At 43.8% G+C, this 27114-nt stretch overlaps 1 protein-coding gene across 3 annotated transcripts in view; it reads left to right on the top strand.

Annotated features, from left to right (window-relative positions):
• Nucleotides 1-27114, top strand: part of TRIO (trio Rho guanine nucleotide exchange factor) — a gene marked incomplete at its 5' end in the record, with an annotated part of 386080 nt that overhangs the window by 255394 nt on the left and 103572 nt on the right. For all 3 annotated transcript variants that reach the window (XM_082621961.1, XM_082621962.1, XM_082621960.1), the window contains 11 exons: nucleotides 1746-1861; nucleotides 5124-5246; nucleotides 17653-17847; nucleotides 17946-18061; nucleotides 18894-18960; nucleotides 19565-19674; nucleotides 20603-20672; nucleotides 21281-21370; nucleotides 23130-23222; nucleotides 25299-25410; nucleotides 26756-26946. In XM_082621961.1, coding sequence (XP_082478087.1) covers nucleotides 1746-1861; nucleotides 5124-5246; nucleotides 17653-17847; nucleotides 17946-18061; nucleotides 18894-18960; nucleotides 19565-19674; nucleotides 20603-20672; nucleotides 21281-21370; nucleotides 23130-23222; nucleotides 25299-25410; nucleotides 26756-26946 — 1283 coding nt within the window. The remainder of the gene's footprint in view (nucleotides 1-1745; nucleotides 1862-5123; nucleotides 5247-17652; nucleotides 17848-17945; nucleotides 18062-18893; nucleotides 18961-19564; nucleotides 19675-20602; nucleotides 20673-21280; nucleotides 21371-23129; nucleotides 23223-25298; nucleotides 25411-26755; nucleotides 26947-27114) is intronic.

Here is a 27114-nt window from a genome sequence, read left to right as displayed (position 1 = left end):
AAGTTAAGGGTACTCATGATTTTTATGCTGTAGAATTCTGATTGAATATTTTGCAGTAAAAATGCATCCAGGTGATACATCATTTTAAGCTTAATCATAATTTTTTTTTACAAGTTTAATTGAAATGACATGGAAGTGGGCCCTCAGAAAATGATGAGGGTTGTTTAAAACAGTCTCGATATTCAGGCCCTATTCTATCAGCTTTAATCCTCACCTGAGCTTCAGTCCTGCCCCAGGCAGAGGCTACGGAAATAAGAGACTAGAAAAGACTTACGCTCATTTTCGTTTCATTTAAGTAGTAGCTTATTTTTTGACATCTGGCTTTTTAATTTTTTTTTGAAGTGGGACTATATCCCCCTGCAATTTTCTTCTTACGCTTAGTAATAATCTCATTCTATATCAGAATTTGGAGATCTGCTCTGTTACTTTTTTTTTTTTTTTTTGCGGTACGTGGGCTCTCACTGTTGTGGCCTCTCCTGTTGCGGAGCACAGGCTCTGGACGCACAGGCTCAGCGGCCATGGCTCACGGGCCCAGCCGCTCCGCGACATGTGGGATCTTCCCGGACTGGGGCACGAACCCATGTCCCCTGCATCAGCAGGCGGACTCTCAACCACTGTGCCACCAGGGAAGCCCTGCTCTGTTACTTTTAACGTCCAGTATGGCGACTTTGTAATTGATTTAATCTGACCCCTAATCGATGGGGTCATACGTTGCTGCCAGTTTTTTCCGAACAGCACCTCAGTGTGTGTGCATCTGTGTACAAATTGTGTTGAGAGCTTGTGCCAGCACCGTATCTGAAAGATAAATTCCTGGTTCAAGGGTGCTCACCACTCAGTGTCGTTACCTGTCACCAGGTGACCTCTGCAGGGGTTGTGCTCCATTTTCCTCCTGCAGTAATACAGGCACACAGGTTTTCTCTGTCCCCTCTAGCCCTGGGCAGCGTAGTCCTCGGCAGGAAATGGTGTAAACTGGTCTCATTGTTTGAGTGAGACGAAAGGTTTCTGTATTTTTAGTGGCCATATTTCATTTCATATAATCATGACCTCCATGTTTATATGCTTTGCTCGCTTTGCTAACAGATTATTCATATTTTCCTGTTGACTATTAAGTTAGAGCCATCCTCTATGTTCCCAATAGTTTTTCCTGGCTTTTTATTTGTGTACTGTTTTTATGGTGGTTATTATTTGGTTATGAGATTTTTAATTCTCATGTAATCAGATTGCTGTTTTAACTTTTTCTTTCTAGCTTCATGCTTCTCAACTTCATTTCCTTCCCTCTCTTAAGGGTTTTTGTTTTCGGTTTTGTTTTTAAAGCCCGTCATTTTCTTCTAGTACTCCACTGTTTCATCTGACATCTTTTGATGTATACTAAATTCCTTCCGCAGGAAGGTTCTCATGGTCTTGCACAAAACATCTAATACTGGTGTTTTTCCAGCCATTGTCAGATTGCCCCAGCAGGGGACTCAGTAGCTATCCCACTGACCCGGCCAACCTGAGGGATTAGAGGCCAACTCGAGTGTCCGGTGATGTCAGTGCTAAGAGTAAACTGGAATAAGAGAACGAGGAGAGGTCTGGACAGGCATGTCAAGAAGGCCAGGCAGGCAGGCCGTGCGGCTCAGTGACTGATACTCTGGCTCACAACGGCATTTGCATTAAAATGTCTTTAAATAAAAATGAATGGGATTTTGTGGGTGTTTTTGCTTGATGGTGAGCACCAACGTGCGGCTTTCTCTTCATTCTCTCAGATATCTTGAATGAACTCTTCCAGCGGGAGAACAGGGTGTTGCATTACTGGACCATGAGGAAGCGGCGGCTGGACCAGTGCCAGCAGTACGTGGTCTTTGAGCGAAGCGCCAAGCAGGTCAGCCATCACACAGCCCTCCCGGCGCCCTCCTCCCTGCGCTCAGGCCTCCGTCGTCAAATGGGCAGCTTCTGACATGGCAGCAGATGGAAAACCACTCCCTGATCATCAAAACAACCTTGCCTTTTACTTAACAGTTCGTTGCAAGAAAACCCCCCGGCCTCGTAAAAGTGTGTTATTCAGTGATTCTGGCCTCAACAGGTGTGCCATTCAGCCCTGCCACGCTGCCGTCACCCCACAGATAAGACAGCGAAGTGCGAGCAGTCATGACCATGACGACTTAGGTCACTGTAAGATAACATGGTGGGCAGTTTTCCGGGTGGGCGTACTTATATTTTCAAGACAAAATATTGTTCTTCGGATAAACTGAGCTAAAATTAAGTAAGAACTGTGGCAGAATTTCTCAGTATACTCAAAAAAAAGGTCACGCATTTGGCTAAGGCAGAGACCTCAAGGGGGTACGTTTGCAGTGTCCCCCCTCCCCACCCCGGAAGTCATTTTCGGATCGATGGCCAGTTGTGGAGATCATTTTAGGGTAAAGTCTGTCTGACTGTAACTCAAACAGGAAGATGCCTGTCACTTCTCTCTGGCCTTAACAGTAGCCTAGGAATCCGTGCCCATTAGTCCAGAATTCGGAGGGTCAGGAGGGAGTGGGAGGGAGAAGGCTTGTTCTCAGAAGCCCCTGCGAGTCACCTCACATCCTCCACATCCCCGGGGCCCCCCTCAGGGCTGCCAGTCCCTGGTGACCACATGTGGCCTGCTCTGTCTTCTGGATCCACCTGGAAACCTGACACGTGCCTGATGCAGCATAGGCATTCGATAAAATCCTTTTAGCTCAAGAAAGATTACATTTTCCTCAGCACAGGTTTCTTACTTGGGGAACATATTTTGTTTAATTTGGTAAATGTCAGTCTCTCACTGGGCAGCCTGCTGCCCAGAGCAGCTCGGTGTCCCAGGGCGTGAGCAGGAGTTCATGGTCCCTGGACCTGGCGCCCTGACCTGGCCCGTCCCTTGTCTTGACTGGCTTTCCCAGATGCAGTTATCAGGTTCGCAGCAGGGGTGGCAAGCAGTAGTATTTTTTAATGTTTAAATTCCATTTTCTTAACATTTTATTTAAGGATAATCTAACCATATTTCAGATTTATGGGGGCCTGATTTTATTTCTAATTAGAGACTATTTCATAAACTTTTCTCACATCTTTGTTTATCTCTCTGTTGAAAGACAAGGAGTCATTCAGCTACAGAGAACAAAATTGTAAATAATTCCCTTGACAGAGAGAAATAATGGAAGATGCTGTTGCTTTTTCCTAAAGTCACTTCACATGCCAAAAATAAAATCATTCAGTCTCTGCCGTTACAGAAGATGGCCCGTCAGCCCCACGGCTCTGTAGGGTTGGCTTCTGTGCTGTACAATAACAACAATCCCACAGTAAATACCGAGTTACGGGTGGGATGTGGCAGGTGACTTCCAGCCCCTGCTCTGCTCTGGGCACCTCCTGCCTCTGGGCTGCTCCTCCCGGGCTGTCTCTCCCTTACCTCTGCCTCTGAAAGTCAGCTTTCAGTTCAGGGCTTGTTCTTGTTTCTCTTTCCTCTCTCCTTAGCTCTCACTGTTGGTGTCTCCCAGCCCCGACCTCCATTTCTGGTCTCCAGGTGTAGAAACCCCAGCTCCCTCCTTGCGTCTCTCCCCTTTGGCCTTAACCAAAGCAGAAGTGGACCCGGGACTCCCCGTCCGCCGTGTCCCCGCCCTCATCTTCCCTGATTCCTGCCTTTCCCGCATCTTCCCAGCTTCACCCCTTCATCGGGGCCTGATGCAGCACACCTGCCCTCTCCTCCGCCCCTCAGAGCCGTCACGGGTACCAGCCTAGCCGTGTCCCGTCTGAACCCCTGGACCGGTTTGCTAACCGGTGTTGCTTCTCTCGCTCACTCTCCGCCCCAGTCCCTTTTCCATGTGGCAGCCCTATTCACTTCCAGACCAAAGTCCAAAGGCCTGCGGCCGCCGAGGGCCCCCTGTCGCCCTCCAGCCTCACCTCCAGCCTCCCCCTGTGCAGGGCCCCTTTCCTCCCAAGCCCATCCCTTCTCAGCCTGCAGGTCCCTCATGGTCGCGAGGGCAGGGCCCAAGCCTCTCCCACCCCAGCGCCCCCCTACTCAGCACCTGCCTGCGTAGAGGGCGCTTGGGCACGATCCGCTGAGTGAACGGAGGAAGTAGGGACCCTTGACTAAATGGACCAAAATGGCTTTCTGCCTTGATGCGCTGTCAGTGTCAGCAGTGTGTCAGAGATGGGGTAGCCATGCTCGTGCAAAACGAAAGTAAATTCCCAGCCAGGAAGCTGCATGGTAAGTAATCTGGGTCCTGGTTTCCGTTTCATTGTTGTCTTCTAAAATGGCATAAAGGCTGTGAAGTATCTAATAGAGATGGTGATGTTTCTGTTCCAAGACCAGCAAATCACAGCGGACGACTCAGATACCGTGAAGGGCAGATATGAAAGCTTCCATGTTTTTATGTTTCTCTTCCATTGGGTTGCTTTGTCAGATGTGTGTGTTTAAGTAAGATTTCACTTCAGATATATGCACATAGAAGGAAAAAAATGGCTTCCATCTAAAAACATGAAAGAGTAGGAGTCAGAATGTGTCCTTCTGTTGCAATCTGGACCTTGCCGGCCCCCTTCCTCCCAGGTGGGGTCATCTCCCTCCTACATCTGGGAGGTTAAGCCACTTCTGCCGGCGTCTCCCCAGAGCATCTTTGTGCACAATGCCGCTCTGTAGGAGCCGCCAGAAGGGGAGTGAAGTGGGTGCACACCTGAGTACTCACTGAAGGCAGGAATAGGAAGAAACATTTGAAAGCTGGGAATTTGCATCTGCTTTCTTTTCCTTTTTTAAGTTAGAACACCCCAGGAAGGCTGTCAAGTCCCTGTGACGCGAATGTCTCAGTATTTAGCAATGCAAGGGTCTCGGACTTCCCCTTCCCCACACTTTCTCAGTATTCTTGAGGGAGGCTATTCACTATTGCCCTTTAGGTTCATGCTTATAAGAAACTCTTGAGCTTGTTATCGTTGATGCCTAAGTGACATGATTACAGTTTTCTAGAACGTCAACTTTTAATATTGGAATTAAGATACATGTTTCAGAAGCTCATCTCTCTTTGAGGGAGTGTTTCTTGACGCGCCTGAGCTTGTGACTTTGCGTTTAAATGAGATACTGAGGTATTGGGACTTGCTTCACCGACGTTGAGCCGTGAACATGTTTCCATTCCTTCCGTCTCTAGGCTTTGGAGTGGATCCATGACAGTGGGGAGTTCTACCTTTCCACACACACCTCCACAGGTTCGAGTATCCAGCACACCCAGGAGCTGCTGAAGGAGCATGAGGACTTCCAGATCACGGCAAAGGTGAGCTTGCCTTGGCCGGTGCCTGTGTGCCTGTCTGCGTGTTTCCAGGATAAACTCGAACAGGATACTTTGTGTAAAAGAGGTCTTTCCTAAAAGTATCCTGGAAGAAATACATTATGCAATTGGAGGAATGGGGTGAGCCAGAGGGACTGTTAGATCCTAATTTAGTGGTGATTCTAAGGCCTTTCACACCGTCCTCACTTGTCCCTTCGTTTCTCTGCTTCCTCTTGTTGATCTGATTTCTGGAACTGCCTCCCACCTCCTTCCTTTAGTTTTTCTTCTTTCTTTGTCCTTTTCCTTCTTCTCTCACTTTCATTCTGTTGTCCAGGTATTTTCTGAGCACTTGCTGTTTTTATGGAATGCTGGTGTTCCCAGCTTGACTTAGCCGGACCCTGTGCACGTTTCCTCGCCTTGTCTTGACCAGTGAGAACTGCTGCAGTAGCACCATGCCCGGTTGCCCAGTCACGAAGCTGTCTGGGTTTATAGTTGGCAGAGTTTATGTCGGTGGCTGTTCATAGGCTTATAAAACGGGAGGCATTTTCACTTCTCTGCTGAATTAAATACATCTTTATGGCATATGCAGTACCTGTGACCGTGAATTTTTAAGCAGATGTGTAAGAACTCACACACTGACACGAATGTTGTCTCAATTAAAATATTTGCAGGGGCTAATTCCTTCTTTTACCTCAAAACAATTTTCAGAGTTCTGGCTTCCCTTCTCAACCTGTGGTGTTTTTGTGTTTTGTTTTGAATATACATTCTAGGTACTGTTTTCAGGAGCACCTCTGTTGTTGATGATAGAGTTAAGGTTTTAGAAAAAATTGGAAATTAATTCACATTTAAGAGTAGAAAATAAATGATGAAGCTGCATAATAATGTTTGGGTAAAAAGAAGTGTTCCTGAGGAGACACCTTCAAGATAGTGGAGGAGTAAGATGTGGAGATCACTGTCCTCCCCACAGATACATCAAAAGTACATCTACATGTGGAACAACTCCAACAGAACACCTACTGAACACTGACAGAAGACCTCAGACCTCCCAAAAGGCAAGAAAGTCCCCACATATCTGGCCGTGTAGCTGACAGGGTCTTAGGGCTCTGGCCGGTTGTCACCCCTGAGCCTCTGAGGTGGGAGAGCCAAGTTCAGGACATTGGACCACCAGAGACCTCCGGGCCCCTCGTAATATCAAGCAGCAAGAGCTCTCCCAGACATCTCCGCCTCAACGCTAAGACCCAGCTCGACTCAACGACCAGCAAGCTCCACTGCTGGACACCCATGCCAAACAACTAGCAAGAGAGGAACACAACCCTACCCATTAACAGAGGGGCTGCCTAAAATCATAATAAGCTCACAGATACCCCAAAACACACCACTGGACACGGTCCTGCCCACCAGAAAGACAAGATCCAGCCTCATCCACCAGAACACAGGCACTAGTCCCCTCCACCAGGAAGCCTAGACAACCCACTAAACCAACCTTAGCCACTGGGGGGCAGACACCAAAAACAACGGGAACTACGAACCTGCAGCCTGCAGAAAGGAGACCCCAAACACAGTAAGATAAGCAAAATGAGAAGACAGAGAAACACACAGCAGATGAAGGAGCAAGGTAAAAACCCACCAGACCAAACAAATGAAGAGGAAATAGGCAGTCTACCTGAAAAAGAATTCAGAGTAATGATAGTAAAGATGATCCAAAATCTTGGAAATAGAATAGAGAAAATGCAAGAAACATTTAACAAGGACCTAGAAGAACTAAAGATGAAACAAGCAACCATGAACAACACAATAAATGAAATTAAAAATACTCTAGAAGGGATCAATACTAGAATAACTAAGGCAGAAGAATAGATAAGTGACCTGGAAGATAAAATAGTTGAAGTAACTACCACAGAGCAGAATAAAGAAAAAAGAATGAAAAGAATTGAGGACAGTCCCAGAGACTTCTGGGACAACATTAAATACACCAGCATTCGAATTATAGGGGTCTCAGAAGAAGAAGAGAAAAAGAAAGGGTGTGAGAAAATATTTGAAGAGATTATAGTTGAAAACTTCCCTAATACGGGAAAGGGAATAGTCAGTCCAGGAAGCACAGAGTCCCATACAGGATAAATCCAAGGAGAAACATGCCAAGACACATATTAAACTATCAAAAATTAAATACAAAGAAAAAATATTAAAAGCAGCAAAGGAAAAGCAACAAGTAACATACAAGGGAATCCCCATAAGGTTAACAGCTGATTTTTCAGCAGCAACTGCAAGCCAGAAGGGAGTGGCAGGACATATTTAAAGTGATGAAAGGGAAAAACCTACAACCAAGATTACTCTACCCAGCAAGGATCTCATTCGGATTCGACGGAGAAATTAAAACCTTTACAGACAAGCAAAAGCTAAGAGAATTCATCACCCCCAAACCAGCTTTACAACAAATGCTAAAGGAACTTCTCTACGCAGGAAACACGAGAAGGAAAAGACCTACAATAAGAAACCCAAAAACAATTAAGAAAATAGTAATAAGAACATGCATATCGATAGTTACCTTAAATGTAAATGGATTAAGTGCTCCAACCGAAAGACACAGACTGCCTGAATGGATACAGAAACAACACCCGTATATATCAGGTCTCCAAGAGACCCACTTCAGACCTAGCAACACATACAGACTGAAGTGAGGGGATGGAAAAAGATATTCCATGCAAATGGAAATCAAAAGAAAGCTGAAGTAGCAATTCTAATATCAGACAAAATAGACTTTAAAATAAAGACTATTACAAGAAACAAAGAAGGACACTACATAATGATCAAGGGATCAATCCAAGAAGATGATATAACAATTGTAAATATTTACACACCCAACAGAGGAGCACCTCAATACATAAGGCAAATGCTAACAGACATAAAAGGGAAAATTGACAGTAACACAGTAATAGTAGTGGACTTGAACACCCCACTTTCACCAATGGAGAGATCAACCAAAATGAAAATAAATAAGGAAACACAAGCTTTAAGTGATACATTAAACAAGATGGACTTAATTGATATTTATAGGACATTCCATCCAAAACAACAGAATACACTTTCTTCACAAGTGCTTATGTAACATTCTCCAGGATAGATCATATCTTGGGTCACAAATCACGCCTTGGTAATTTTAAGAAAATTGAAATCATATCAATTATCTTTTCTGACCACAACACTATGAGACTAGATATCAATTACAGGAAGAAAACTGTAAAAAATACAAGCACATGGAGGCTAAACAATATGCTACTAAATAACTAAGAGATCACGGGAGAAATCAGAGAGGAAATCAAAAAATACCTGGAAACAAATGACAATGAAAACACAACGACCGAAAACCTATGGGATGCAGCAAAAGCAGTTTTAAGAGGGAAGTTTATACCAATACAGTCCTACCTTAAGAAACAAGAAACATCTCAAATAAACAACCTAACCTCACACCTAAAACAATTAAGAGAGAAGAACAAAAAAACCCCAAAGTTAGCAGAAGGAAAGAAATCATAAAGATCAGATCAGAAATAAATGAAAAAGAAATGAAGGAAACAGTAGCAAAGATCAGTAAATCTAAAAGCTGGTTCTTTGAGAAGATAAACAAAATTGATAAACCATTAGCCAGACTCATCAAGAAAAAAAGGAAGAAGACTCAAATCAACAGAATTAGAAATGAAAAAGGAGAAGTAACAAATAACACTGCAGAAATACAAAGGATCATGAGACATTACTACAAGCAACTATATGCCAATAAAATGGACAGCCTAGAAGAAATGGACAAATTCTTAGAAAAGCACAACCTTCTGAGACTGAACCAAGAAGAAATAGAAGATATAAACAGGCCACTCACAAGCACTGAAATTGAAACTGTGATTAAAAATCTTCCAACAAACAAAAGCCCAGGACCAGATGGCTTCACAAATGAATTCTGTCAAACATTTAGAGAAGAGCTAACACCCATCCTTCTCAAACTCTTCCAAAATATAGCAGAGGGAGGAACACTGCCAAACTCATTCTACCACCATGACCACCATCACCCTGATACCAAAACCAGACAAAGATGTTACAAAAAACAAAACCGCAGGCCAATATCACTGATGAACATAGATGCAAAAATTCTCAGCAAAATGCTAGCAAACAGAATCCAACAGCACATTAAAAGGATCATACACCATGATCAAGTGGGGTTTATCCCAGGAATGCAAGGATTCTTCAATATACGCAAATCAATCAACGTGATACACCATATTAACAAATTGAAGGAGCAAAACCATATGATCATCTCAATAGATGCAGAAAAAGCTTTTGACAAAATTTAACACCCATTTACGATAAAAACTCTCCAGAAAGTAGGCGTAGCGGGAACTTACCTCAACATAATAAAGGCCATATGTGACAAACCCACAGCCAGCACCGTTCTCAATGGTGAAAAACTGAAACCATTTCCAGTAAGATGAGGGACAAGACAAGGTTGCCCACTTTCACCAGTATTATTTGACATAGTTTTGGAAGTTTTAGCCACAGCAATCAGAGAAGAAGAAGAAATAAAAGGAATACAAATTGGAAAAGAAGAAGTAAAACTGTCACTGTTTGCAGATGACATTATACTATACATAGATAATCCTGAAGATGCCAGCAGAAAATTACTAGAACTAATCAATGAATTTGGTAAGGTTGCAGGATACAAAATTAATGCACAGAAATCTCTTGCATTCCTATACACTAATGATGAAAAATCGGAAAGAGAAATTAAGGAAACACTCCCATTTACCATTGCAACAAAAAGAATAAAATATCTAGGAATAAACTTACCTAAGGAGACAGAAGATCTGTATGAAGAAAATTATAAGACACTCATGAAAGAAATTAAAGATGATACAAACACATGGAGAGATATACCATGTTCTTGGATTGGAAGAATCAACATTGTGAAAATGAGTATACTGCCCAAAGCAATCTACAGATTCAGTGCAATCCCTATCAAATTACCAAAGGCATTTTTCACAGAACTAGAGCAAAAGATATCACAGTTTGTATGGAAACACAGAAGACCCCAAATAGCCAAAACAATCTTGAGAAAGAAAAATGGAGCTGGAGCAATCAGGTTCCCTGACTTCAGAGTATACTACAAGCTACAGTAATGAAGACAGTGTGGTACTGGCACAGAAACAGAAATATAGATCAGTGGTACAGCATAGAAAGCCCAGAGATAAACCCATGATAAATGAGGCAAGAATATACAATGGACAAAAGACAGCCTCTTCCGTAAGTGGTACTGGGCAAACTGGACAGCTACATGTAAAAGAATGAAATTAGAAGACTCCCTAACACCATACACAAAAATAAACTCCAAATGGATTAAAGACCTAAATTGAAGGCCAGACAGTGTAAAACTCTTGGAGGAAAACATAGGCAGGACACTCTGTGACATAAATCACAGCAAGATCCTTTTGACCCACCTCCTGGAGAAATGGATATAAAAACAAAAATAAACCAATGGGACCTAATGAAACTTAAAAACTTTTGCACAGCAAAGAAAACCATAAGATGAAAAGACAACCCTCAGAATGGGAGAAAATATTTGCAAACGAAGCAGTGGACAGAGGATTAATCTCCAAAATATAGAAGCAGCTCATGCAGCTCAATATCAAAAAAACAAACAACCCAATCCAAAAATGGGCAGAAGACCTAAATAGACATTTCTCCAAAGTAGATATACAGACTGCCAACAAACGCATGAAAGGATGCTCAACATCACTAATCATTAGAGAAATGCAAATCAAAACTACATTGAGTTATCACCTCACACCCGTAAGAATGGCCATCATCAAAAAATCTACAAACAATAAATGCTGGAGAGGGTTTGGAGAAAAGGGAACCCTCTTGCACCATTGGTGGGAATATAAATTGATACGGCCACTATGGAGAACAGTATGGAAGTTCCTTAAAAAACTAAAAATAGACCTACCATATGACCCAGCATTCTCACTACTGGGCATATACACTGAGAAAACTATAATTCAAAAAGAGTCATGTACCACAGTGTTCATTGTAGCTCTGTTTACAGTAGCCAGGACATGGAAGCAACCGAAGTGTCCATCGACAGATGAATGTATAATGAAGATGTGGCACATATATACAATGGAATATTATTCAGCCATAAAAAGAAATGAAATTGAGTTATTTGTAGTGAGGTGGATGGACCTAGAGTCTGTCATACAGAATGAAGTAAGTCAGAAAGAGAAAAACAAATACTGTATGCTAACACATATGTATGGAATCTAAAAAAAAAAAAAAAAAGGGGTCTGAAGAACCTAGGGGCAGGACAGGAATAAAGACGCAGACATAGAGAATGGACTTGAGGACACAGGGAGGGGGAAGTGTAAGCTGGGACGAAGTGAGAGAGTGGCATGGACATATATACACTACCAAATGTAAAATAGATAGCTAGTGGGAAGCAGCCGTGTAGCACAGGGAGATCAGCTTGGTGCTTTGTGACCAGCTAGAGGGGTGGGATAGGGAGGGCGGGAGGGAGACGCAAGAGGGAGGAGATACGGGGATATATGTGTACGTACAGCTGATTCACTTTGTTATACAGCAGAAACTAACACAACAATGTAACACAATTACCCTCCAATAAAGATGTTAAAAAAATAAAATAGAATAAAAGGTTATATTGAAAAAAACAACAAAAAAAGAAGTGGTGTATATGTACTACTATATTTAAAAAGGATAACCAACAAGGACCTACTGTATAGCACAGGGAACTCTGCTCAGTGTTATGTGGCAGCCTGAATGGGAGGGGAGTCTGGGCGAATGGACTCGTGTATATATGGCTGAGTCGCTTTGCTGTGCGCCTGAAACTATCACAGCATTGTTAGTTGGGTATACTCCAATATAAAATTAAAACTTAAAAAAAAAAGTGTTCCTATAAAGTAAAAAGATTGAATTTCTTGTGTGGCCCTTGGCTTTGAAAACATATCCGTGGGGAATTTTTAAATCATTTAGAATGACAAGAGCTACTTTGTATTATGTTTATTTTTCCCTTTTGATACATTCTGTAACAACTTCTGACTCCTGCTGTTCCTTCTTCCTGGGGCTCTCTTCTCAGCTGCCCTCCACCCCGAGCTGTAAGTGTACATTTTCCATTCTGGCTCTCGGTACCGGGCTGTGGGGACCCCTGGCCTCTGTTCTGGAGGGCACACAGTCTAGCGGGGCTCAATGGGGAGGCCTGGCAGCAGGAGCATTTGGGTAGGGCGAGCCCCGCCCAGAGGGGCCATGAACGCTCCAAGGGGGCCCCCGCCCGCTCGGTTGAGGGGAGCTGACCTGTCATACCTCTGCAGGTAAGGATCATATCTTTTCCTTCCTCTAGCTGCAGCACATGTTTGGCCGTATAATTCTTATTTTTTGTTAATAATTGGATAGTAAATACAGTTATTATGTGCCTTATATGATTTATATTTGTTTCATTGAATGTCCTTTGGTTATAGATAGTGAGAAAATGCCTAAGATACACTCAGGTAGATTTAAGCTTTGCTCCTTTGCACTGACTTAAATTTCCATGGATGCTCCACTCTGTAATCCATGTGTACAGCCAGACAGCTGTTCACTGCCCAACTCCAGGGGACGCCATGCGATGCACACAGGTTGTGGTGGGAATGTCGTCATCTAGAGCTGAGTAGCGTGGCAGCTTTGTGCCACCAGTGGAGCACGTACAAAGGGATTTTCCCATTATTTCTAGTTTTGCCATTTCCTCAGACTTGGGTTGTGGTTTTGGGAAGAAGGAGCAGTAACAGGCATATATTTTTTTTTTTTTGCGGTACGCGGGACTCTCACTGTTGTGGCCTCTCCCGCTGTGGAGCACAGGCTCTGGACGTGCAGGCCCAGCGGCCACGGCTCACGGGCCCAGCCGCTCCGTGGCATGTGGGATCTTCCCGGACCGGGGCACGAACCCGCGTCCCCTGCATCGGCAGGCGGACTCTCAACCACTGCGCCACCAGGGAAGCCCCAGTAACGGGCATATTTTTGCCTGTATTTTATTAAAAAAAAGAAGCATATAAAATCATAGGTGACATCTGATCTTTCTATTTCCCAAATAGAGCTGTTTCTTTTGTTGGGTTTATTGAATTAGTTTTGCTAAGAGGAACTGATAGGTTTTGAAAAGAGCGCCTCTTAGGGTTTTTTCTTAGCATTTTTTCTTTGGTTTCTGGCTCCTTTTCTTTTAATCAGAAACCACCTGCCTTGGTGCTTGGAGACATCATGTGGTTTCTCGTGTTGAAATGATGCTGTTGCTCACCTTCTATCTCTGTCTTAATGTCTTCTAAGAAGTCATTTTTCTCTTGTTAGCTAGAAAATCCTTCGTTCTGACATGACATCTTCCAGTTCAGTAGTTACATAATTAGTATTGTAACATTTTTAAGGTTACTGGAAATGAAACCTCACTATCTGATTAAGACTCAGCTTGATTCCTTTGCAACTCAAGGCAGTAATTTCTCAAAATGCTTTTAAGCACTACCGACATCTGGACCATGGGTGTTTACTTAAAAGTAGATTTCTGTCCTCACCAGGCACTACTGACTTGGACTCTCTGGGAGCAAGGCTTGAAGAGGAGCATTTCTAACAAGCTCTCCAGGTGGTTTGTATGCACACTCAAGTTTGAAACCCACTGCCTTACTAAGACCTTCTCAACTTTGTCCCCTGTGCCAAATGCCTTACTTTGCTAGAAAGTGTCTGAGACCATTGAATATGCATCCTTTCTGGGTTTCTGATTACCTGAGAACATGATGAGTAAAGCTCTTGTGAGCATGTGGACTTAAACGTTCGGTCTGCCTTTATTTTTCTCCAGTCCCTTGCTTATGCCTAAAGGTGAGGCTGTTCAAATTATATTTGTACTCTTCAAAAATAAAAATCTGCCTTCATAACAATCTCTTATACAAACAAGGAGGCAACTGTGTCCTGATAGTGAAGGATAAGCAAGAGTTGTTAAATGAAAATGCTAGGTGCCACGCAGTGCTTATCATAGGCATTTATGCAAAAACGGGAAGGGGAAAAATACACATATATTATACATACACGCACTTGCTTGTGTATAATAAAACATCTCGGGGGTGGTGCACATGAAGCTGATACAGGTAACAGGTGAATGTGGAGTGAGAAGGCTTTTCACTTTGTGTCCTTTTGTACCTTTTGAATTTTGAATTCTGTGAATGCATTTTAAAAATACCAGTTAAAATAAAAATACACCGTTATAAAAGGTTCATGGATTAGCAGGTTCGTCCTACTTAATTTTTTTTTTTTTTTTGTGGTACGCGGGCCTCTCACTGTTGTGGTCTCTCCCGTTGCGGAGCACAGGCTCCAGACGCGCAGGCTCAGTGGCCATGGCTCGCGGGCCCAGCCGCTCCGCGGCATGTGGGATCTTCCCAGACCGGGGCATGAACCCACGTCCTCTTCATCGGCAGGCGGACTCTCAACCACTGCGCCACCATGGAAGCCCCCTCCTACTTAATTTTGATCACACCGTTCCTGCACTCAGCAGTTATTTATTGGACGCTACAGTATACCAGGAACCACTCATTGGTGCGGAGCTCATGGACTGCACGTTCTAGTTAGAGAAACGAGCAATAGCATGATAAATGAGTAAATATATATACATATATGTTAAATAATAAGAGAAAAAGCCACAGGGGAGGGAAGGGTTGCCATCTTTGATAGAGAGGCTTCGGCGGGTCTCCTCAAGAAGCCTTTGACTATCTGATGAGCATTTTTGTTTAAATGAAGTTTACAGATGGAAGATTTATAGATCTACCAGGCTTTGCCTATAGGAAACCTTTTGTTCTGTATCTAATTTCATAGAATCAGCCTATTGGTGTCACATGCTTGCAACTGGTCTGTTTTGTGATGTGTTTTTGACATATATGAAAATCTGCCTTTAGTTTCTTGGTGGCTTTTGTTTTCTGTTTTAATGTAGGTAAGATGCATTATCTTTTTTATGTTCACTTCTATGTCCCCACTGCTTAAAGCATAAAATAACCCCTTAAAGATTAAGGGGCCCTTGGACAGCACGGGGTTGAACTGTGTGGGTCCACTTATACTCAGATTTTTGTCAACAAATACATACTGTAGTACTGCCTGATCCCATTGAAGCCTCGGATGTGGACTGCGTGGGGGCGGGGTGAGAAGTGAGGCTCAGGGGTCAGCACCCCAACCCCTGAGTTGTTCAAGGGTCGGCTGTTTGCAGTGCCCTCCACTGATGTCATTCATGACATTGGAAAAGAAATGCTTAAATGGTGGTAAAACACAACTTCCCTGTGCTTTTCAGAAGATTCATATCTTGGTAAACAGCAAAACCTTCCTTAGGCAACCTGATTTTTTAAAAATCCTGTATCAGCCATGTTAATTCTCTTTGATAGTAAAATTTAATAATGTTTCTAACTTAAATCCCTTTTGGAATTTATGCTTCCAAGTCTGAAGCTTTGATTTCTTACTTCCTTGATATATAATTAGGCTTGTCTTAACCAGAAAGGTATCATGTTGATCACAAGTCAGAAGGTTTGTTTGACGGGTATTTTCCTTTCAGCTCACTCTACTTGAGTTCATTTCCACACAAGATGAAGGCCCTAAAAACTTTCAGAGTGTTTTGTTTGGCTGACTTTCTCCAATCAACAGCTTTTATACAATTTGCAATAGCAGTTTTTTTCACAGAGGTATTAATGTCTCTGGAGTTCTGTTTTCCTGTAGTTTTTTTTGTAAAGTATGTATTCATGCCAGTTAAAAGTAACTGCCACTCCCATTAAAGTTGCAGGTGTATACACACTTGCATAAAGGACCCAATGTTAATTTATTATCTCAATAAATATTTGGTAGATGGCCACCATGTGCCAGACACGTAGAAGGTATGTGAGATACTAGTGAGCAGAGTAAGCACATGTCCCCGGCTGCTGGCAGGTACGTTCTAACCAGGAGAGAGACCGGCAGTGATCTTAGCAAGTGAATTACACCTCTGGGGAGGGTGAGGTGTGCTGCGGGGCAGGGCGGCGCGTGGCAGTCGTGAGGGTTAGGGAGGCCGGTGAGAAGTGGCCTTTATTCGAGCAAAGCGTGAAGGAACCATGGAGACGTCCGGGGGAACAGCATTCCGGGCGGAAGGGGCACCGGTGCACAGAGGCGGAGGCCAGCAAGCCTGGAGGGATGGTGGGCAAGCCGGACCCTGTGGAGGAGCCCGGGGGGCGTTCGTGTAGAGTCTGAGGATGTTCACAGCTGGCTCTGCAGGCTGCCTAGTGAACTCTGCTCAAAACTTTTATTGTACAAAGGAAGATAGTTTATCCAGGTTTTGAACCCTGACCTCCTTCCTTTGGGGGATTTTTAAAGTCAATTTCCTGAGTGTTAGTCATAAAGATTTTCTAGTTAAAGCCTAACTGAGAAAAGTAGGTTCCATAGCAGAAGAGTAACTATATTCATATGAAGTGCCAGGGGGAATGTTGAAGGAACCCTAAGGACTGAATGAAATGGTTACAACAAATGATACAAGTAATAAGTCATAATGAGTGAAATAATAAATGAAATGGATGTGACGAAAAATCTGTTGAAGAATCAGATTTGAGTGAAATCACTGCCGTATGTATGTATGTACGTACCTATCCATCTATCTATCGGACCAGTGTTTTATGGTTATCCTTAGCTATAAAAGTAGGGAAGTCATCCTTAAAGATCTTTCTATGTGCATATAAAATGAAATAAGTGTATTTCTGAGAGAGAGTTTTAAAACAGGGACTAAGTTTTAAATACCTCTATGAAGGCAACTTCCCTAGTCGTGACTTTTCCTCCGGGTCTCCTGAGAATTAAAGAAGCAGCGAGCGCGTGCTGTGATGCTGAGGCATCAGGGATTTGGTTGAGTATCTGCGGGGGGCGGCGGCGGGGGCTTGGCCACATAGGTTCCAGGAGAACGAAAATCTCAGACGGCTGCTGCCCTAAAAGGGCTTTCGGTCTAACTGGGGACACAGAATAAACAAGCGTAAGGCAAGAGGTGTCTATAAGCAGTACCTGTGACCTTCACAGGAGGAGAGTCGTGGAATGTAGAGGCTGTCCTGAGTGAGCATCCACTTGTTCATTCTGCAGAGTGACTGAGCATCTACCAGGTGAAGACACTGTCCAAAGACAGTCCAGACTTTTTCCTCGAGGTCATGAAAATGCCATTCATTGCAGAAGAGCTGAGGAAACGGAGCCAGTCTAGGATCGGGGAGGTGAATCGGGTGGACTTAGGGCTCCAGTCTGAGTTTCTGTCACCAGCAATTACTTTCCTGTTCAGAGCTCAGAGTTGTAGGCAAGTTGCCACTGTGTTTCTGGTTTCTGGCAGTTGGGTTCATTTGCTTCACAATACTTTCCTGTTGTTTTTTTGCAGCAAACCAAAGAGAGAGTGAAGCTATTGATACAGCTGGCTGATGGCTTTTGTGAAAAGGGGCATGCCCATGCGGCAGAGATAAAAAAATGTGTCACTGCAGTGGATAAGAGGTACAGAGATTTCTCTCTGCGGATGGAGAAGTACAGGACCTCTTTGGAGAAAGCCCTGGGGATTTCTTCAGATTCCAACAAATCGGTAAATTGCTTTGTGCAAACTGAATAAATCACTGTTCTCTTCTTTGTACTGTTTGTCGATTTAATTAACTGAAGTTCATTAACTCCCTTATTTCACAGAGTAAAAGTCTTCAGCTAGATATCATTCCGGCCAGTATCCCCGGGTCAGAGGTGAAACTCCGCGATGCCGCTCATGAACTTAATGAAGAAAAACGGAAATCTGCCCGCAGGAAAGAGTAAGCTTGTCTTTAAGAACCTGCCAGGATTCATTGAAAAAGTGAAGAAAATGTCACTTGGACAAAGATGCTTACTTCTGTGTGTGCTTTGAAATCAAGCAGTGTTAATACTTTTCATTGCTCTGCATGTGCTTAGTTTTTACAGCAAAAATGCCACTGTGTCCACTGTCCCCTTATCACCTGACGCAGAAACAGTATCTTGTTGTTTTTGTCCATGCACCCCCATTTCCTATGTTGTTGACAAGTTGGTTTAGTGTCATTTGTCATCAGTAGGTCATGAGTAATAATACTAAGGAGAAGAAATGAATAACAGAAGTGCAGCTGTTTGGAAGTTGCTAATTAGTAAACTGTACTAGATATGAATAAAGACAAAAGATTGCCCTAAACCAGTGGTTCTCAGTCGGGGCCAGCTTTGTTCCCCTGGAGGGACATTTGACAACATGTGGACACAAGTTTGGTTGTCACCCAGTGTGGAGGGGGGAGGGCTCCTGGCATCTAGTGGGCGGAGCCAGGGATGCTGCGAAGCGTTTTATAATGTACAGGACAGTCCTACAGCAAAGCATCCTCCAGCCCCAAACGTCAATACTGCCAGGCTGAGAAACCATGACCAGTAGGTACCTTAACAAAATTTTTTCCAGAATGTTTTTTCCTTTGAATTGGTGACTGGATACTGTTAATTCTCCTATTCTTGCTTTAATTCTCCAGAACATGTCACTGACTAATGCTTTTTCAACCACCTTATTATTTCATAGACCCTAAAAGTAAATAGTTAAAATAAGCATGTCTCCTGACTGTGAACTACACTAGTTGCTGTCTTTTCCTCTGCTTTAAGGTTCATAATGGCTGAGCTAATTCAAACTGAAAAGGCTTACGTAAGAGACCTCCGGGAGTGTATGGATGTAAGTAAGTTTTTCTGCTTGTTTATTTAGATGGAGTACAGTGTTGCTGTTTATTCTTACCTGTTGACGATTCTTAAAATAATCATGTTTCGCTGTTATTTTTGAGATTTGAAGTGTGCGCGCGCAGGCTTCTGTGCGTGTTTCTGCACTTCTGTGAAGTTCTAGGCGTGTTGTTGCTCATTACAGAGATGATACAGCACTAATCCTCTCATTCCATTTACCACATGATGGCCTGGCTGACATTCCCTCCGTGTAGAATTTTACAGCAGCTTCAGAGAACCGTGCCGACCGATTATGATGGGCAGCTGATGCTCAGTAGTTTAACGAATACTTGCTGTACCTTGTGGAGTAGGTTTATCCCAAAATTTGAAGCTGAGAATACATTTAGAGCTGAAAAGTGTGGAAACTATTCTCAAGTGTTAATAACAACTGAGATTTCTTAAAAATAGTTCCTCATGGTTTTTTTGCAAAAGGTTGCATTGTTAAGATATATCTTCAATTATACATTAACTCTGGGTACGTATTTACAGAGGTCAGGAGCACCTGTTTCTTGAAGATGAGGTGTGGGTTTTCATCTAACCCTCTCTGTTTCCCTCCCGGCCAGACCTACCTGTGGGAAATGACCAGCGGTGTGGAGGAGATACCGCCCGGCATCGTGAACAAAGAGCTCATTATCTTCGGGAACATGCAGGAAATCTATGAGTTTCACAATAAGTGAGTGGCTTTACCTTTGGGGACCTCATGAGCTACTCTGGAAATCTGTGCTGAAGTTTCATGACAAATGGAAGTTTCCAATAAATAAGCATAGATTCCAGTGATTTTGTTGAAATTTGAAGGAAGCCTGCCAGACTTGCTTCCCAAGGACAGACATTCTAGAGACTATTTTAGCAGCGACTCAGCTTTGTATTTACTTTCTATAGAAATGAGATTAGGAAAACTGAAAGCTGTTTTTGTAGGAACCCTAACTTTTCTCAAGCCTTTGTCATCAGCTGCTGCATCAGTTACTTCTTAGGGTTAAAAGAAAGAATTGCCCTCTGTGGGCTGCTGGCTGGTGTTTGGTCTTTTCTAATAAGAAGGAGGAAGGAACTGAGGAATGAACCGATGTGCAGTGTGACCAAAATAAAGTGCACTTTCCACAGGCCGTAGGAGGAACATGGTTTTATTTTCAAGATCAAAAAAACAGGCAGCAGAAGCTCCTCTAGGTGGAGTCTGTGCAGCCTAAATAGCCTGTGGAAAGATGATGCTGGGCCAGAGCTGGCGGTGTCTTCCTCGCTTCCCTGCACACCACCCCAGCAAAGATGCTAGAATCTAAATGGGTTCTCTAGGTTGAGTGTTTACCTCCCTAACTTATGTCCTTAGCTACTAAACATACCACTTTCCCAGAAGTAAGCTACTGTTGAAAGTGTTCAAAGGCTAAACTGGTTAACTCTTTGAAAGTCGCAATAACTTACCCTAGTTCACAGCACTTGCTCTACGTTTTGTTAAATTAAAATCTAGAAGTTACAATTTTCACTGCATTTGATTAAAATGCTGAAGTTCGGACATTGAATTCACGGTATGCTTGGTCTAATTCCTGGCATATCTCACTAGTAAAATGTTTTAAAACACCGTAATCATTTAGTATTGTTTTCTGTCTCTGCAGCATATTCCTAAAAGAGCTGGAAAAATACGAACAGTTGCCAGAGGACGTTGGACATTGCTTTGTAACCTGGGTAATGAAACCTCAACTGCTTGTTCTGTCACAGTTGCTTTGAGGGAAGTTGGAAGGAATACTGTTCATTTCTCAAGTGTCGCCATTTTCTCCTGGTGTCTACAGAGAGAGAAATAGACTTTACCTCAAAGAATTACATTCTCCAGCTATTTATTAATGTGGAATAAGCTTTTTATTGATAGTCGTGATGGTTTGAAATAGAATGTTGAGTTAGTGTGCCAGGCCTCTTCATGGCCCCGGGGATTCACAGGTAATCGTGAGTGCCCAGCCCTGCCTGGGAGGATTGTCCGGGAGGGAGGGAGGGAAGGAAGGAGGCAAGTGACCTGGTGATCAGGCCCTGCTCTCTAAGTGTGACACTCACGTTTGCATATAGCATCATGGGAAGAGGGGCCGGCATCCAGCCCCGACTCTCCAGGCCAGGGGAGCACGTGTGTCCTAGTAGCAGGATGTGTTTCTTATTTTAATAGCTTTCTTTATAAAGTAGTGTTTCTTAAATTGGGGGCTTGAATTTCATTTATACACACAGCTTCTTTTCTACATAAAAGTTGATCATAATTTGATTTATTGTCATTTGAAAGAGATAGTCTAATTTTCTTTTTGTTTATATAGGCAGACAAGTTTCAGATGTATGTCACATATTGCAAAAATAAGCCTGATTCTACTCAGCTGATATTAGAGCATGCAGGATCCTACTTTGATGTAAGTAATAGATTACTAAAGAAGCTGTGATATTTTCTAAGTTGCATTTCGTGTACATAAAATGCAGCATGACTCATAACTTTCACCTAATGGATGGCATGATACCATTTTTATCTGTCACATTTATAATGGGATATTCTTATATTCTGTTTTTCAAAGATGCTTCTCAAATACTGCAAGCTGTATATCTGTAAAAAATTCAGATTTTAATATATATATGTGTATATATGTCATTCTTACAATTTGTATATAGTCATTAATTTTTTACATGTAATATCGTGTAAAAAGTATGAGTATTAACTATTAAATTAAGCTTCTTTTCCCCTCTATAAAAAAATAACTTTGAATCTTTTTCGATCATTTATTTTTCCCATTTCAGTTTCATGATGTTATTAACTTCCAAAAGTGGCCTATCAGTAAAATTTTACAAATAGCACTCTTAACAGCTCAGACCGTTGGGAGGTTCATTAATTATATTCTCATTGGTGTAAACATGGTTCATCTTTTTTGGGACCATGTTGCAGGGAGGTTATTTAGTACGAAAGGTGATGGAGCCTCATGATATAATATATAGAGTAATTTTCGGGTTTCCATAACAGAGTCAAATGTGTGCCAAATAAATTTTGATTAAAAGATAAGGTACTGGGCTTCCCTGGTGGCGCAGTGGTTGAGAGTCTGCCTGCCGATGCAGGGGACGCGGGTTCGTGCCCCGGTCCGGGAGGATCCCACATGCCGCGGAGTGGCTGGGCCCGTGAGCCATGGCCGTTGAGCCTGCGTGTCCGAGCCTGTGCTCCGCAACGGGAGAGGCCACAGCAGTGAGAGGCCCGGGTACCGCAAAAAAAAATAAATAAATAAAAATTTTAAAAAAATAAAAGATAAGGTACTTTCGAATTTTACGTATCATTTGGTGCCTGAGGCCATGAGGATACTAGACTTGTTTCCGTCTTTATGTTTGTACGTGGCTGAGTGTGATCATCTGCTCTGAAAGTCTGGGAAATGAGGATACATTTTAGCTCCTGTCTTTTGAGGTGGAGCCCTGCCTGTAGATGCCCCTAGTTTAGTTGCCATTCTCATGACCAGTAGTTACACATCACTGCCTGGGTGAATATGAAGCCTGCTCCCAGCCCAGTGAGGCCTTTTCTTTCCGATATTTCACACGACCCTGGGTCTTTGCCATTATGTGGAACCCAACACTGTGGCTCTATGCAGTTAGGATTATTGAAGGCCTTATTGAGCGTATGGCACATGTGCTGTTTGGAATCAAAAGTCATTAAAAAAAACCCATGCCCTAAGGAGGATGCCAAGAGCTAAGATACTGCAAATACAGTAGGTTGGTGTGCAAATGAGAGCAAGCAGGAGAGAGGACTTCATTACGGCGAGGACGAAGGAAGCCTCCAGTAGGGAGGGTCGCGTGTGGTCTGCGACGAGGGTGCGCACGTGGCTGAAGCTTCAGGAGCTGCAGTGGGAGAGTCTGACTGCCGGGCAGGCGCAGTGATGACAGCACCAGGAGTGGTTGGCTTCCCTGCTTGACCTCTGCACGTGGAGGCCTGTAATACGGGGGAAACACTGTGTCTTCGGTATTCAAAGTGATGACCGAGATTTGTTATTTTTATGTTGAGCTTATTAAAAGAAGCAGTAGTGATTTCTACTTTAGAAAAAGTGGTTTGTGTGTATTCATCATGGGGGTAAATGAATGTAAATTTTTAGTTCCTGTTATCTGACTTACACAGTGGTGTGTGTGTGCTTTTTTTTAATTCAGGAGATACAGCAGCGGCACGGATTAGCCAATTCCATCTCTTCTTACCTTATTAAACCTGTTCAGCGAATAACAAAGTATCAGCTCCTTTTAAAAGTATGTATGAAGCCTCTTCAGCCTGAAAAATTTTACTCACTGTGCATTATCATTTTGACATTGTTTTATGTATGTAAAGTACCCTGAGTTTTTGAAATAACACCGAGCAAATTAATGTTAGTTTATAACTCATTGCCAGTTATTGCCCCGAACGATTTGTCAGTGCATCTGGTAAATAATAGTATATTTCTTGATTATGCACCTGAACTTTGTTGACTGACCCTAGTCCCTGACATAAAATGAGAAAGGAAGGAAAAATTGTCAATCCTGGATGATTTAGTACCATTGTTCCCAGTATGACTTGTATCAGACTGACCTCTGCTGTTTCTTGGTTACGAATGATTATAGTTAAAATCACACTTGTAAAAATCAAATAATCATTAGTTCTGACAATAGAATGGTGAAGAAAACTTAGAATTTGTGATAAGAGTTGTTACAGAATTCATTATATATAAGTGACGCACATTTTCTTGACTACAAGAAAAATAATTTACAAACTCTATCTCTTATGGTGTTTCCCCCACCGTTTCCTTGGCTGGTGAATGTTATTAAACGTTAGAACATACCCACATCCATTCATCACAGTAAGAACATTGCATGACCCCAACTAAGTCCCCAGTTCGGTCCTAACACAGCAATAGGAGATGATGATGTAATTTTTCTAGATATAAAAGAAATACAGAAGATGAAGTTATGAATGCCTGAAACCCTTATTTTTACCCTTTTTGTTAATACAAAAAAATCTAGAAACAGTAAAAAGTGGCTACATTCTTTTGGGAAGGGATACCATTATGGCGTTCTTACATTGGAACAGCTCTCCTGCCCTTCCCTGTCAGAACCCCATTAAGTGATTTCACGACCACCACGGCAGAAATATGTGGTTGCTATAAACATGAAATAAAAGTCAGGAGGCCAAGTTGTTTATATTCATGTTTGCCCTTTGCTTTCTCATTCTGCAAAGGCAGTTTACCTCTTAGCGTTCTCAGGATGGACGGGTTTGGTTGTTAGCACATGGTTCCAGTAAAGATCTCTTCCTCAGTGACCTCACATCTAGTCATTCACTGGTAAACCTCTGCTTTAATTTATAAACCTGACTTTATTCTGCCCAGGGGCTCTTCAAGAGAGCAGTCATGAGCTGTGCCGAGCTCCCCAACGAGGAGGGTTTCCTGACAGTGACGTTAGTCTCGGCGCATTGCAGTTTTAAAGCACTTTTTGCCAAGCTGCTCAGAATAATAGGTGCACACCATCTGGCCATGAGAAGAGGGGCCTGTCAGGCAGCTGCATTGCCCGAAACCATCCAGGGTATGGCCAGAGCCGATGCAGGGCCACGTCCCTCTTGTTGAGCCCCCGGACACAGAAAGCTGTTGTTACCGTTACTGCCTGATAAAAGTCATATAGGCGCTGGTGAGAAGATATCTTGGAGCCACCAGAGAGTGACTCTGTTGTCCCGCTGTCACTCCTCTAACGACAGGTGTCCCCTACGCAGATCTGAAACGTAATCACGCCCGGGGAGGCCTGCTGCAACCATTGGGGCTTTCTGAATGGCCCAGCACAGAGAAGAAGCGTTTCCCTGTAGGTGACCGTGCAGCGGTGCTGTTCCCGCTGTGAGACGGCACCTCCAGGGCAGAGGGGACATCGTGTTCACGGCACCAGAGGGCTCAGAATCATGCTGGGACCCTGTGCAAGCAGAGCAGTACCAATTGGACTCTGGCGTGACCTTCGGACGTAACCACTAGCTGACTGTGCTTTGCTACACTGGCTAAATATTTTATTGGTCATTTCTGAGGCTCGGTAGTTGACGTGTACACTCACTTCGTTTTAATCTCTGACTGCCTCTGGTTTCCTCTGAACTGAAGAAACGTCCTGATTGGAGCAGGACAAACCCTTGCATCCATTGGATTAAGAGGCAGTTCAGGTTTATCGTTCATTCTCTATGCGAATCCCTGCCCAATTGAGCACAGTTTGTTTTTATCTTGAAAGTCATGGATTCTCACAAACTCTTTTCATTTCTGCAAAGACCTCCGTAGCGGAGCATTTTGCTCTCTTGGGCGCGTTCACGGTGTTGCTTTCCCACAGGAGCTGCTCACGTGCTGTGAGGAGGGGAAGGGGGAGATTAAGGACGGCCTGGAGGTGATGCTCAGCGTGCCAAAGCGGGCCAACGACGCCATGCACCTGAGCATGCTGGAAGGTACGTCCTCCCGTCTCCCGCTGACGCCACCTGTCCACCACCCGCCGCGTCCTGTGCCTCTGTGTTTAGTTAGGAGTCATCAGGTGCAGGTGCCTTCTTTTTTCAGTAGTCGGTCTCGTTGCTTCCCTTAAGGAGTACATGACATGCTTCGACCTCGTCACAAGCCTGTCCTTGTCCCCTCGCTGGCGAGCAGCCACTCCACGCTCTGAACCCAGGGAGCACCTTGTGTCCCTTGCCTTCAGCTACCTGGTCTCTGTGTTAGAAGGACAGGTGGAAGGATAGGTAGACCCATCCCCCAAGATTGTAAAATCCCGAACAGCGCTCGAACCTTCCCCATCTCTGCATCCACCACATCACTTGCCAGAGCCTTGAACCAAGCAGGTTCCACATCCCTGCCCGTGCAGCCAAACAGCGCGTGGAACGTGGCAAAAAGAGAATCAGATAAATAGGCCTAGAAATGATCGTCGCCAGTATAATTTCCACGAATGCTTCTGTTTAAGAAAGCCATTTCTGTGTTACAGCTCAACTCTCATTATCAGGTTACACAGAGTTACTTTAAGAAGTAATCCTGCCCCAAACGCTTTAACCAGCCTCTGTGGTCACTATTGGTCACATTGAAGAGTTTCCCGGTTAGGGCAGAGGTGCTGCTATTTGTTAGTTACAGAGACCCCCCCCCCCAAATCAGAGGCCAAGCCAGAGCACCTTTTCCCCCTCTGATGTAAAATCCCGAGCTGGTGGGCAGCCCTCAGGGCGTCACCAGGGACTCAGGCTCTGTCCAGCTGGTCTCTCTCCACTCCTTGGATGTTTTGCTGGTTGGCCAGCTGCAGGGTGTGTCAAGGCCACGTTAGCCTTCCATCTAGCAGGATGTGGGGAAAGAGCGGGGAGGGGACAGCTCGAAGGGCAGAAACCAGAAGTCGTGCCCGAGTCTCCCTGCGTGGCCCGGGCGTAGGTGAGCGTGCGTGTGGCTGCTCCTGGCCACACGGGGGGCTGGGAAATGTAGTGCTGGCTTGAGCGGCCACGGAGGGGCTTCTGCTCGTAGAGGAGGGGGGCCCTGGAGGCCGGCACGTAACTAGCAGCCCCTGCCCGGGTGTCGGCCACTTCAGGAAGAGACAGCCGCGGTGAACGGCAGCCAGTGACCAGAGCGCGACCGACTGGCTTGAAGAGCTTCGTGTCCAGAGGAGAGAAAACCCCCAAGGAAGGGTAGTCAGAGGCCCAGGTGGGAAACTTGAATCGGAGATGTAATGGATGGGCGTTTTGCAAAGGTTTAAGTAGCCATACTGCTGCTACTGCACCAGTTTCCATTTCCTTCAAACTGACCGTGTGCCTCCTTCTTTTCGTGTTCTAGGGTTTGATGAAAACATTGAGTCTCAGGGAGAACTCATCCTGCAGGAATCCTTCCAAGTGTGGGACCCCAAAACCTTAATTCGAAAGGGTCGAGAACGGCACCTCTTCCTTTTTGAAATGTCCTTAGTGTTTAGTAAAGAAGTGAAAGATTCCAGTGGCAGAAGCAAGTACCTTTATAAAAGCAAATTGTTTGTAAGTACAGGCCTTCAGAATTGTAAGTTTAAGGGTGACACAGTTGCAGCTTCTTGTGGTCAGAGAAAAATTTCTGTTTGTGGCCTTCAGTTTAACCTCCCTAACTCCGAACGTGTGACTCTGAAGCAGCTTCTTCAGTGAAATACTGACAGCCTTGAGTCCACTGGA

The sequence above is a fragment of the Mesoplodon mirus genome, assembly GCF_964341445.2.
Source record: "Mesoplodon mirus genome assembly, chromosome: 5".
Classification (NCBI taxonomy): domain Eukaryota; kingdom Metazoa; phylum Chordata; class Mammalia; order Artiodactyla; family Ziphiidae; genus Mesoplodon; species Mesoplodon mirus.
This window is presented reverse-complemented; position numbering and strand designations above follow the sequence as displayed.